Source organism: Falco biarmicus, chromosome 15 (assembly GCF_023638135.1).
Source record: "Falco biarmicus isolate bFalBia1 chromosome 15, bFalBia1.pri, whole genome shotgun sequence".
In the NCBI taxonomy this organism is placed as follows: domain Eukaryota; kingdom Metazoa; phylum Chordata; class Aves; order Falconiformes; family Falconidae; genus Falco; species Falco biarmicus.
In genome coordinates this window covers 6,031,315-6,044,279 of record NC_079302.1, presented here as the reverse complement: position 1 = coordinate 6,044,279, position 12,965 = coordinate 6,031,315, and the positions used below count along the sequence as shown (strand labels likewise).

Genomic DNA, 12,965 nt, shown 5'->3' with positions numbered 1-12,965 from the left:
CAGATTTATCAAAATGAGCATCTGAAGAGTGGTGAGAGTACAATGAGTCCATCTGAACCAAGGAAAGGCTGCGGTGAAGCAAGGCTGGGCTGTGAGCCGCTAGAGGCCAGCAGACGCTGTGAAATGTCTGCTCAGTGAGCTCACAGTGAAACGTGCCGTCCTGTGAGCCGATATTCCTCTCTTCTCCTGCTTTCCAGGAGGAAAGCCTGGAAGTATATACAGCCAAATAAACGCCTCGCTTCTACACCGTCAAAGTTATGCCTCTGGAGATGTCATTAGCATATTAGATGTGTGGTTACAGAAGATGCTTCCAGATACACATGTCACAAAAGATAAAAACAGTATTGAGTTGTGACAACATAGAATTGTCATTAAAGTGTCTGTACGTTATCCAAAGCTCAGGGGAAGGATCTTTCTCCTTTGCTGCCACCTTTGGGCTGGGTGTGAGGGAGGCAGAGGCTTCATGTACCAGGAGGAAGTCTTGAGAAGATCTCAAGATGGGAGAGGAGGAAGACTTTTTTTATTTAAATATTTTTACCCTTTTATATGTGTGCTGAATAGCTGCATGAATCACTGGTTTACTCCCATTTATTAAGGAAAAAAGTTGCAATGCTTGTTGCTGATATGTTATTCGCGTGCATATCTAAGTAAATTGAACTTGGTGGACTGTTTTCCTCTGAGAAATTCCTAGTAGATTTGATTTTTCCTTTTTTCCCCCCCTTAAGATTGAAGGAGAAGAAAGTCAGTAACAGCAAATTCTACTCTTAAAGCAATCGTTCTTTGATGCGTGCTTTATGGTGCAATTCAGGAAGAAAAATTAACTTATCCTGGTCATCCTACTCAATGACGGTCTCATCAGACTGAAAGACTGGAAGAAGAGGAGGAGGAGGAAAGATGGGTTTCCTTAATAATTTCTTGTTATAACAAAAACTTTTTAAAATTCCTGATAATTTATATTCTGTACAAAGCATACCTTCTGTGTATTCAAGATTTTTAAAATTTGAGGGCATGCGGTTGGATAGACCTCACTTCTCATTATCAATACCTGAAGTACAAGTATAAATCATCTACTATGTTTGTGTATGCAGGCTATAGATAAGACATTCACAACAATTTGCATGCATGGAATCACAGCACTTCAACAACCTGGCTCCTTAAGATTAACTGGTAGTGAGTTTTTAATTTATTAAATGCTGTAAAAACACTTCTACACCAGCATTGTTATGTCATGTATGTTGCAGTGCCCAAGGCAGCAGCAGATTGTACTTCTGATACTGTATGAAATACTTTGGGCAGCTGATAGCTCATACTGTATTCTTGTTAAAAGTTTTCTGTTACATTTTTGAGAACTAGAAAATGCGTTAATTTTGTTGAAACCAAATATCCTCTGTGACTGTAGTTGTGTTTTTCCTGTTGATCTCTCTGTAAAGGTTAAGAAAGGAATGATGTGTGAACCTGTGTTCATAGCCCCTGCGAACTTATGTTTACAACCTCAAGGCAGTGGAAAGAAAAGTTTTTAGATATGCAGTAGGAAATATCCTTTTGTTTGCAGAAAGGAAAGGTATTTCAAGTTCTGCAAAGCATTTACTTTGGTATAGTATCATTTTGCAAATCCTTTCAGCTGCTAATGTGCTTAGAAATGAATTTTTTAATGAACTGTCAATTTTTAATCTTGCAGTCCTACTTAGACAATAGCATCAAATTATAGTGTTCTGTAAATGCAGACCATTTTCCCAAAATGTATCTAATCCAAGAATGAGAGTATGCACAAATATAGAGGTACATCATTCTTAACGGCTTTAATCAAATGAAGAACATGGAGCTACAGATGAGAAAACTTGTTAGATTAGCAACTGTGTTTTCCTGCCAGAGCAGAACTAAAGTCCTTCGATGGCATATTTAGCTCCAGTTGTCATTGTGTGTTGGTTCTTTGTGCTAGCACTATGGTATTACTACCAAGTTCCTAGTTGCTTTATTTCTACATGAGCGGAGTTTTGCTGTACATATGTTTGACTTTCAAATGTGTGCAGAGGAGTTCAGTTTTTCTGTCTAAGTGACTGCCTGAGGCATAAAATGCTGCGTACATAGTGCTGTATTTCTGATCACAGAAAACTTGCATGGATTTGGGATCCATGGCCTGATGAAGCTGCCTCGGCAATTTTCACTTTCTCTTGCTCCCCATGCTGTATGACTTCTGTTGTTTCAAGAGGCACTTAATTGATGTCATTGTGCGTTCAAAGATGATGCTGGAGGAACCCCTTGAGGTTTTGGTTGCTCTGTAGTACAGTCTCCTCTCAAAGTTGAAAGTGCTATAATAGTGTGTCCCACAATGGGGTGGGGTTTCTGTAAATGTTTTATTATAAAGAAATTAACTACTAATCACCCAACTTAGAAAGAGAAGAGAGCAAAGTTAAAGGCAGTTCTCTGCTTTCCTTCCTCCTGCCTGAAATCTCTTCAGTACCTAGTTGTGATTGACCTGTTTGAGGATTAAATGGGTGCAAACTGCCCTCAAACAAACAAAAAAATCACATCAACTGTGGATTTGAGAGGTGGAGCTGTAACATAGACTGCTGCATAAAGCTGGGCTAATCTGCAGCGTCCAGATGTCTGGGATGATTCAGTTGCTGTTCCCTGAGGGGGGACCTTTGGCATGCATGCATTTTATAGCATGTTCCAGGACACAGGTAGTTTGTCATACGATCTGTCCCTGTGCTATACATTTCATTCAACAGCCTCCGTGATTCTCATTTAATGAGAACATTGTGTTGTCAGTATTGATCAGAGAAAGTGGCCCAGAGCCTTGTCTGGAAGGTCCTGAGATTGTTGCTGCAGTTGGGACAGGATTTACAGGCAGCTGAGTACCAGCTAGGTGTGGACTGATCACAAAAACCCCAGGAGACTACAAGATGCTAGGGTTTAGGGAGATCAAACCCTAGAGCCTGAGGCTGTTGCTGTGGTGGGTTTTTTGTTCTGTTTTGTGGGGAATTTTTTTTTTATTTGTTTGCTTTGAGCTCAGTTCCAGAGCAGACATAACCAAATTGTCCATTTGTCCTGGCTTCTTTCATTGGTGTGTATATTCCTGACGTGGGACAGCCATTGTGTGATGAACACAGGGGTTCCTTGTGCTGCTGCTGTGCAAAAATTTAAGAATTAGCACATTTTATAGTCTTTTGAAAAGTCCTGTGCACATTCTCCACACATATGAGATGTCAAAAGTTATAAGAGGTACTCCCTCAGTGTTTATGAAAACGCATTTCATTTTACAGTAGGACTTTTTCCCAGAGTATAATGTTACTCTGTATTCAGAAGGAAAATAACCACATTGACTGTTTTGTTGACTTGCAAGTGACGGCAAGGCTATGTATGAACTTTTCACTTGTTTCTTGCATTCTGTGTTTGAACTCCAAAATCTCATCTCTCAATTCTTTGTCAGGGCAGACTGTAGCAACTTTTTCACAGTTGCAGCTGTTTTAATATGAAAGTAGGTTTGAATGTGTGTGCGAATTTTATAATCTAGAGGGGAAACATAAATTTTTTGAAGTTATCTGTTAAATTCTTGTGTTCTTATATAAACTGTTTTAAATCCTTAAAATAACTTATTTTAATAAATAATTTTTGATATCTCAGTGGTGATGTGAATGATGCCAGATGCTTTGTTTAAACATTGCTTGTTGAATGTAAAGAATTTTGCCAGTCATTTGAGGCAGTATGAGTGAGTTCTTATTGAAAAGTGGTTTGCTGGTGTGTTATGGTGTGTTCTGCAAGGGGCTGGAGAAGGGCATTTCTGTGTTTTTAAGATGAACTGACATTATTTCCATAGGCATGCTTAGTGTTGCACTTCATCTGGCTGCAAACAAGCAGGGTGGAAGGAAAAGGTCAAAGATGGTGTTTAACTTGCAACTCTTAAGCGACCTTTTTCGGTGATAGGTAGATACAAACTTCAGCCCTACTGAGCATCAGATTTGTATCAACTCAAACAGTAAAGTCTGACCTAAGGAAAAGTTTAAGTCTGTAGTAGTTTGGAAGAACAATAATCTTGATGTTCACTGTAAAACTGTATCAGCACACTTTCTGTAAGGTTGCATGGGCAGAGGTGCTGCTGAGTGAATGCATGCTGTCTTTATGTTGTAATTTTTTTCATTGTTGGGTGTCTTGGAAACAAATTTTTCTCGGTCTTTTGATAAAAATTATATGCATATTGAACAGGAATTAATATGAGGTACCTGAAGCCAAAGTCTTCTCAGAGGCCAGCAGATGTGCCAAAGGGTCTTTATCACCTTTGAATCTGTGGGTGCTGGCATGCATGAGGTCTGAAGTAAAAAAAAATAATTGTTTCATTGGGGTGTTTTGTTGCCTATATTATCACTTTTTTTCCCCACCCCAATGCATCTATAAGTTTCTCTGCTGCAAATATTTTTTTAGCTTTGCAGTTCTCAAACTAACCTTCTAGATGGTGAGATGGCGTTCGCTGTGTACCAGTGATTATCTCTGAATTCTCCAAACTAGCTGTAAAAATCAGAATGAGGCATGGAAGTTGAAGTACAAGCTGTTGAATTCTGCTGTAGTAGTGTCAGGATTTCTAAGTGCAGTCCAATTAGCTGACTGTTGCAGACTGAAATTCCATTTATATCATTAGAAACAGAAATTAAATATAATGAAAATTAACCTTCAGAATTCATTGGGAGCCAAATTTGTCTGATCCATAACAGTATTAATAAACATGTACAGCTATTAGTTTTAAAAGAATTTAAAGTGCAGTTTTACTCATTGCTAGTCTACATTCTTAGCTGTTACCCCAGCAAAACAGGGACTCATAAACTTGGATAAAATAAAGCAGAAGTAGTTCCCTTAACACTTGTGTGCTCCTGAATTGCAATTTAATCCCCAGATCTTTTACAGTATGTGTAAATTATCAGTGTTCAGGACACTTTTCTGTGAAGATCACATCGTAAATTATTAAATATACTAGCTAGTGTGTTGTTGAATGTATGTGGAAATTAGTAATAAATAGAAATTAAGGAAAAGTTTGGTTTGGTCTATTACAAGAAAGCACTAAAAAGGATGTCTTTAAGGATGTTTTACGCTTCTAAAATATATTTAAATAGACACTAGAAGTGTTAAGTTGGTCCATTTATGTCTGGCAAAGTTTTTACCTTGGCCTGCTGTGTATGTGAGATCAAGCAGCTGACAAAAGATTCATAAACTATCCACTTAAAACATCTGCATAATTCTTTATAGTGAGGCACCTATCAGTTGTTAAATAATTTTGAGGACTAAGAAAAAGTGAAGCTGTGCTGTATTTTCAGTTCTGCTTTTTCAGGTTTTAGATGCATTTCTGGTAATTCACTTTCAGGAAAACAGGCAATAGATTAAAATTTGGAAACAGACACAACACTTGAATTAATTGCCTTTAATTTACTCAGCTATTCATGCAAGAGTAGTAATAACAAACAAAAACCCAGGAAGGACAGAGAATTGTCACTGTAAAATACTTAAAATAGAGCAGCTGTAGCTGGGTTTATACGTATGTAAAATTCAAGCAATTTTAAAGTATCTCCTTAAGCCACAGATTTCCTGTTTTCGTTTTGGAAAGAGGAAAAGTATCCTTCACCTATTCTGTAGTCATATATTCTATATGACATATAGTCACATAGTCTAAATTCTATAGACTTTTTGCTTTTTTTTTACTAGATAGAGCTGAATGACAGGGAATTAATGAATATATACAGTACACTGTTGATGGCGTCCGGGGTAGCCATTGCCAAGCTGCTGCCTGTTTCTCCTACCAAGTACCCGGTTTAGTGCCCCGTGCTGAAGCAGAAGTCATGGGCTGTTAGGACGGAATAGCGCTTCCTAGTCTGTTATCAGTGAAAACTTCCGTCCTTGGCTCCAGAGAAATGAAAAGGTTTGTGTGCTGAGCTTGGCAGGAGTTCTGGTCCTCATGGGTTGGTTGGGTTGGCTTTTGGGGGGGGGGGGGGGGGGGGTTGTTGTTGTGTTTTGTTTGGGTTTTTTGTCTTCTCAGGAGCTTCCTCTTCTGTTGTTGTACCCCAAAAGCTATCCGGGGCTTTAACCTCAGCCACTACTAACAGTGTGGATTTAGGTTTCATGAGTTTAGGACCCTTTCACAGATACCCCCCCGCCCGACCTCACCATTGAGATAATTATGAATGGCGGTAGCTGAGTTTTGCCAATAAAAAGATCACAAATAGCAGAAGGAATTCCTCTTTGGGCACAGGAGTTATGTTCCATATCTTAAAAAGAGATTTTTACAAGACTTAGTATGAAATACGATGCTATGGTTGTGTGCAACAGGCTTGTGCAATTTCTTGCACATTTTGGTTTTGTTGGTTGCTTCTGCTGGCATTAAAATTTCTTAATCTTTTTCTGATAACGCTGAGTCAAAACCAGAGAATTTAAAGGGGAAAATAACCAAGTGGTTTTCACTTGAAAAAACAGGGCTGGTTGGAAAGAGAACATCGGGTCAATGCTTTCATGAGGTCACGACTGTCTTTTTGCTGTTTTATTAAAAAGAAGGCTGCTTCTTTCTGCAGACTATGATGATGTATATTAATGACTTCTGGAAAGTGGCCCTTCTGCCATCAGCACTCGGTTGGAGGCACATAAGCTCCTTATAAAGAAGTGCCAGGCTCCTGCTACATAAACACCACTGCCACAGGCCCCCTCAGTTTATCTGCTATTACAAGGGGGAAAAAACCCAACAAATTGAGTTCTTTCTTGAACTATTACACTTGGTTTCTTTCATGGTGTACAAACTGGTAGGGGAATGTAGAGGAGAAAAGTCAGATTTCAAGCAAAAGAAAAGATGTAGTTATCAATAGTGTTTTGTTTTTTTTTTTTAATATTTTTAAAGCTAAACTTCTTGGGAAAAGAACTTTACGTGAAAAAATAGTGCTCATTATTAACTACAAAAATCATCTTCTGAACATGGGTAGCAGTGGACTTTCAGCTTGGTTTCTCTATTGAGGCATTTTTGTTTTCTGAGAATCCTTTAGCAGTAGTACAGCAGACTGGCTCTTCCTCACTTCCCTATTCAAATTGCAGTAGTGTTTAACAACTGAAGTAACTGGAACTTACACAAAATTGTGTAGTTTCAACTACTAAAAGGGAATAGTTTATGGAAGTTTAAAGAGAAGTGTGAACTTCTTGGACTGTCCTTTCATCAAGAAGTACTGAAACTGTAATGCTGATGGGTTAAAGGAAAACAACTTCGTGATTTCATGTTTTGAGGTGAAGTTTCTCAGTATCTTTTCCTGTATAAAACTGACAGAGATGAGGGAGAAGTTAGAGACAGTAGTGACCTGTACTTAACAAGGTCTTATTTTCTATTCTTAAAAAACTTCACAAAATTATGAGTTCCATTGTATCAAGTGTTTATCATTACTACAAAGTTGAAGTTCTATTCAAATGGTGTCAGCTGTTAAAGAAATATTGTTAAAGGCTAAAAATGTTTTTATAAATAGTGGAACATGAATGTAATCACTTACCAAATGTCTTTGGATTATTTGTTTAACCATTCAATAATGCTGGGAAAAAAATCATAGGTCTTATTTATGAATGCACTTTAGCTAGCTCATTCATTTTAAACAGGCATATTTTACTGTTAGAAAAATCTACAAATCTGTGCTGCTTCAAGCACTTTGCTATAACTTTGATTAACCATTGTGCATTTTCCAGAAATGTCATTATTACAGAGCTAACTCAGAAAAGCACACCAGAATGTATTCATTTAAAAACGCACACATTTATTTATAGTCTAGCAGTTTATCGTTAATCTTGGTTAGGCATATATACACCCAACCTGGAAAGCAGAATTTGGTTTTGGAATGTAATCAAAGAATAACTTTATTCTCCTCTGGATCATGTAGCACAAGCTCTTTAGGAATAAAGGGCAGGGATCAAGAGTATAATCCCATCAAAGAGGAAGAATGGTCAGTTTAAAAACATTTGTTCCATTCACTGTAGCGTGCTGTTGTACCTGAAAATAAAATGCTGTTTGCAGTGATACTGAGCTTCATCTTGTTAGTGATCTGATGAATTTTACTTTGAGGAGAAACTATGTATAAAAATTACACCTTTTTAGTCAGCAGTTCAGTTTCTTGGGGACAAAACTGAATGATACAAATGTGTGGTGGTGGTTTTTTTTTGTTTGGTTGGTTTTTTTGTTACCTGTTGTCTGTCAAAACCAAGACTACTCAGACAGCGTAACTAAATTCTGTCCTCCATACTCAGCGTTTCATCTTTCAGAGTGAAAATGCGACTGCAGATGGAAACCATGAGACCATCACAGCAATCAGCAGCAAAAGCAGTCCGCCATCCCTGATAAGATGCACAACAGTATACTTCCTCGGCTTCGGTCCACATCCCCGAGACCTAAACCACTCAACCACTTCATTCAGGTTATATTGCTGAGGCTCATACCCCAGCTCCTTTCTGGCCTTCTCCATACTAAAATAATGTGTGACGCCAGTTTTGTAAACTTCTGTGCGAGTGAGGAGAGGCTGAAAGTTATAAACGTGTCCTACAAGAAAATGAACTATTTCAGTAAGGAATGCAAAAAAATAGACAAGGGAGAGAGGAAGACGACAAGTTGGGAACTTGTAACCCAAACCTTCCACTAATGGTCGGAAAAATTCAAAGTTATTTACAGGCCTGCCATCTGAGATAAAATAGGCTTGGCCTGCAGCTATGTGCTTTTTGTTGGCTTTGAGGGCCTCAGAGGCAAGGATATGAGCCTGAACTAGATTGTCTACATGCACAAATTCTACTAAACTAAGAGGATCTCCATATACAAATTTAAACAATCCCCTTTCAATGTAACTGACTATTCTTGGAAGATGTCTTTGTTCTCCAGGCCCATAGATGCCCGCTGGTCGAAGAGCACAAGTCCTTAATACACCTTTCCCGTTTCCAAGCTTGGCACCATTTGCTTCCAGCACCTTCATTTCAGCTAAAGATTTGGTCCGGGAGTAGTGATCTGGATGAAGGTGAAGAGGTAGATAAGGCAGAGATTCATCCCCATTTTCTATAATCTGGCCTCCAAATATCACGTTGTATGTGCTTGTATAAACCAGACTCGACACTCCTGTGCTCTTGCAGGCTTGGATGACATTTTCTGTTCCTTTCACATTAACATCCTCTATAAGTTTTTGGTTCAGCTGCTCCCTGCCAGACATTCCATAGGAAGCGATATGGAATACGCAGATTACATCTCTGAGAGCCTCTTCCACTTCAGACAGGTGACAGACATCCCCCTGCATGAACTTTATTCCCTCTGGCACGGTCTGAAGTGGCTTCGCGACATCAAAGAGAATCACATCAACTCCCTTTTGGTATATAGCACAACCTAATCTAAAACATGATAGAAACCATATGTTAGTATACATAGAATAACAACGCATGTAACATTTCAGCTGGAGGTAAGATAAGACTATTGACTATTTTAATACTGATTTTTTTTTCCCTTTCTTTTTCTCATGGGAGTCTCTGTCACACTCCATCAATACTTTGGAGAGAAAAAAAAGCAGAACTGCTCTAAAGGAAAATTCAGAATAGAGGTAACTAAAGTGCTTTCAGCAGCCTTTTGGAAGAACCCAGCTATTTCTCTGCTTCTGTCCTCTAGAGATCAGCAATAGCAAACCTTTCAGATGTAAACCTGCAGCCAAGTATTTTTTACTGGTTTTATCTTACTGCTGTTGTGCCATCCTAATTCTCTTAGAAAAACAGGTTGGTCTTTGCTGTTGTGTTTGAAATTTATGGAGAAGATAACGAGCAAGATACTTCTAAGCTGGTATAAATACTTTGCTGCATGTCTACATTTTACTCCCAAGTCACTGTAAACACAGGTATTGATACAAAGTATAAACCTGGTATTCCTTTCCCCTTTTCCTACAACTGTTATATTTCTATAATGCTTAAAAGGGGAGATAGTGGAGGAAAAAGCTGAGCATAAGTCTGCTCTTTTGAGAGTGCTCCCTGCACCCCCCACCACAAAATTTACTTTTTGGTCATGACTGTAATCTCTCTTACTTATGTAAACAGTTGTCACTCTGCAGGTACTCCAGAAGATAGTCTAGGGCACAAAATAGTATTTTTTTCTTTACGCAGCCTGCAGAGCCATCTACAGCAAGGTGAAATGGATTTCACTTAAATACGTATCTTTCTAACAACTCTAATCCTAAAACATCACTGTCCATAAAAATAAATATATTCTTAAGAGCAGAGGGCAGCTGGAGTATTTATCTATATGGCTAAGCATGTGCGTAACTATTTGCAGGCCACAGCCTACTGCCAGAAGGAAGATCCGCGTGCAAGTGTAGGCTTGCTCTTCAGCGTAGACTGAAAGCTGATGACCTAAATCCCCAAAGGTGACCAGACAGGTAAATATCTGTAAGTCACTTGCTGCTCAGCGTGTGGAAATGGAGCAACGCACCCACATGAGAAACAGAGTAACATGTTTGCTTAGACCTGAGACCCAAGATGGGATGAACTGGATCCGGCATCCCGGGCCCACAGTTTTCCCTTTTACAGGTGGATTTTGTGGCCTTGCTAGCAGCCGTCTTTTATGTTTGTTCTTCTATGTAGTAATATTGAATGCACTAACCGGCAGCCAAAATAACCACCTCCTCCAGTAATAAGCACCGTCTCCTTGGCAGTACTTTCTGGTTCCATCCTCTTTCCTGTGGCACTAGGTAAGGAAACTGACCTACAAAACACATGGTGAATATACATGTTAAAATCAATTGGAGTCTTCGTGTCGCTATGCATCCAGTTATTCACCGATCCCTTTCACGGGCTGGTTGAAGCCATTCCTTTCACCACCTGCTGGGCGAGGCAGCCGTACGTTCTGCCCGGGTACTCCTCAAAGCAGAGGTTGTAACTTGCAGGAAGAGGCAAATCCAGCTTCCCTTCCCCGGCCTCGTTCAGCGGCTACGCCGCGTACCCCGGCTGCAGGCGGGGCCCTACGGGCGGGATCGGGCCCCTGCCCCCCCCCAGAGGCGGCCCGGCGGCGGGAGGGGACCCCGGGGGCCCTGCCGGCCCTGCCCGCCCCGCCGCCCGCCCGCCCCTACCTGCGCGGCCGCCGGGCTGCTCGGGAAATGGCGCGGGGGGCGGCGGCGGGAGCGGCGCCACAAGATGGCGGCAGGGCGGCGGGGGCGCGGCGGGGGGCGGTGTGGCGGGCAGTCGCTCGGGAGGCGTCGGATGACGTTAAAAACATGGCCGCTAGTTGGGGTTGGCCGAGTTGTGTCCGTTGGTGTGGCAGGAAGATGCTCCTTTTCCCCTTCGCGGGCCTGAGGATGCTCAGCCTCGCTTGGTTCTGAGCCTGATCTACTTCGAAACAGGGAGTCCCTGGCTGGCTTTTACAGCCGAGCCTTTCTGGCGTGTCACAGCCCGTGGTTGTGCTGTCCCTCGGCGGGTGCCTGTGCACATCAGCCCAGGGCTGCGAGGCTCGGCAGGGCACCGGGATGCTTGGGAGGGGCCTGGTGGCTACAGAGCCCTCGAACCTGGGGTGTTTTGGCGGCCCTCCTGTCGGACACGCTGGTGTGAAGGGGCTGCAGCAGCCTTCAGGTGTTGCGCCGTGTCCTCGCAGCTGTCTCGGCGCCGTAAATGCAGCTGCCTCGCATCCCGGTGCCGCCAGTGGCACGTGACGAACCCCCTGCGCCTCGAGCAGGGGCTGACGTGCTCTGGGCGGTGGGAGAGCGAGCAGGATGGCTGCCGAGCTAAGCGCCAGAGCCGCTGCGAGCTGTGTGACAGGGCTGTGACGGGGAAACAGCGGCACGGGCAAAGTCTGCTCTGCTGTGTTTTCCCTTTCTCTTTTACAGAAGCGTGAGTCGCTTGGGGCGCGTTAGAAAGAGCTCACAGAGTGGATTCAGTGTCAAAACCACCTAAAATACGCACGTTTTTGTTTTGCAAAACCTCGACAGAAGTAGCCACGTTATACTGTGGTTTTATTTACATTGACGGCTAGCAAGAATTAAAACTAAGCAGTTTCTAAAAATAATTCTGAGAGAATTAAAGGTTATTTTATTTTAGCTATGATTTCTGGTTGGTGAATCTCTGTGACTTAAATAGTAATTTCGAGTGTGGAACTTGTGCTGTAGCACCTGACCACGCAGAGCTGCTGCATCTGTGTGGCTGCGGTGTTGGTGTGGGAGGGCATCCTTCAGTCATAGCTGATTTCCCCGTCTGTTGTCAGTATGGGCAGAAAAGTGGGTTTCAAGCAGCCCTGAAGCATTCCTGAAAATACTACGGAGACATATAATCAATGGTGCGTTCACAGAAGTGTAACACTTGTAGCTCAGAAGCAGAAAAATTGTTTGGGCATTCCTAAATATTAAGTATATGAATTATGTAGTGCTGCATATGTCTTCTGGATTTATGCATAATACCTCAACCTACTCGATGAAGATTTTTAGAAAATTTTCCTGAGTGTTTTATCACTGGCAAAGTACAAAAGAGTCCTGATTTTTCTCTTGAGACCTGCTAACACAAAGTGGGTTTATCTTTAAGGACTCTCAAGCAGATTATGGTGATACACAGCTGATGTCTGTCTTGTGATGGATCGGATTGTGTCTGAGTGGAGTGTCACGGAACGGCAGAATAGCTGAGGCCAGAAGGAGACACGGGGTATTGCCCAGCTGCACCCCGTGCACAAAGCGGGTTCAGCCAGAGGGGTTACTGGGGACTGTTGCTATTGTGTATCTCAAAGAACGGAAACTTCACAGTTCTCCGGAGAGCTTGTAGAGCTTTGTACAATCTGAATGGTGGCTCTGACCTTGCCCTCCATGTTGTGTAGGTAAATGTTTGTATTTGAAGAGGCAGCTGTTAACCTCAGGATGACGGTTTGTCCTCTGGGCTTTGTGGTATGTCCTTGCAGGACAGTTTGCAGGATTGAGACCTCTCTCTCCTTACGCGTTCTGCTTTTTTGTGCTTTCTGCCTGGTATGTTAT

The 12,965-nt window shown here is 41.6% G+C and overlaps 3 protein-coding genes across 3 annotated transcripts in view; 2 read left to right on the top strand and 1 right to left on the bottom strand.

Moving 5' to 3' along the window:
• Nucleotides 1–8,021, top strand: part of PLCG2 (phospholipase C gamma 2) — a 70,488-nt gene extending 62,467 nt beyond the window's left edge. Inside the window, exon 33 of the mRNA XM_056361243.1 lies at nt 726–8,021. Within this exon, the coding sequence (XP_056217218.1) occupies nt 726–768 (43 nt within the window). The 3' untranslated portion in view covers nt 769–8,021. The remainder of the gene's footprint in view (nt 1–725) is intronic.
• On the bottom strand, nt 7,743–11,192 carry SDR42E1 (short chain dehydrogenase/reductase family 42E, member 1). The gene is made up of 3 exons (XM_056361244.1): nt 11,088–11,192; nt 10,622–10,723; nt 7,743–9,369 (listed from the first exon to the last, which is right to left on the bottom strand). The coding sequence occupies exons 2-3, from the start codon at nt 10,687–10,689 to the stop codon at nt 8,262–8,264; spliced, it is 1,176 nt and encodes a 391-aa protein (XP_056217219.1). The 5' UTR covers nt 10,690–10,723; nt 11,088–11,192; the 3' UTR covers nt 7,743–8,261.
• Nucleotides 9,417–12,965, top strand: part of HSD17B2 (hydroxysteroid 17-beta dehydrogenase 2) — a 33,911-nt gene continuing 30,362 nt past the window's right edge. The window contains exons 1-2 of the mRNA XM_056361248.1: nt 9,417–9,575; nt 10,295–10,397. The gene's annotated coding sequence lies outside the window, so the exon portion shown is untranslated. The remainder of the gene's footprint in view (nt 9,576–10,294; nt 10,398–12,965) is intronic.

Bases quoted from the DNA above. Each gene is read 5' to 3' on its own strand.
- SDR42E1 (XM_056361244.1), bottom strand. From the start codon at position 10,689: ATGGAACCAGAAAGTACTGCCAAGGAGACGGTGCTTATTACTGGAGGA. The intron at 9,370-10,621 runs GTTAGTGCATTC...ATCATGTTTTAG, and splicing joins GGTGGTTATTTTGGCTGCCG to ATTAGGTTGTGCTATATACC.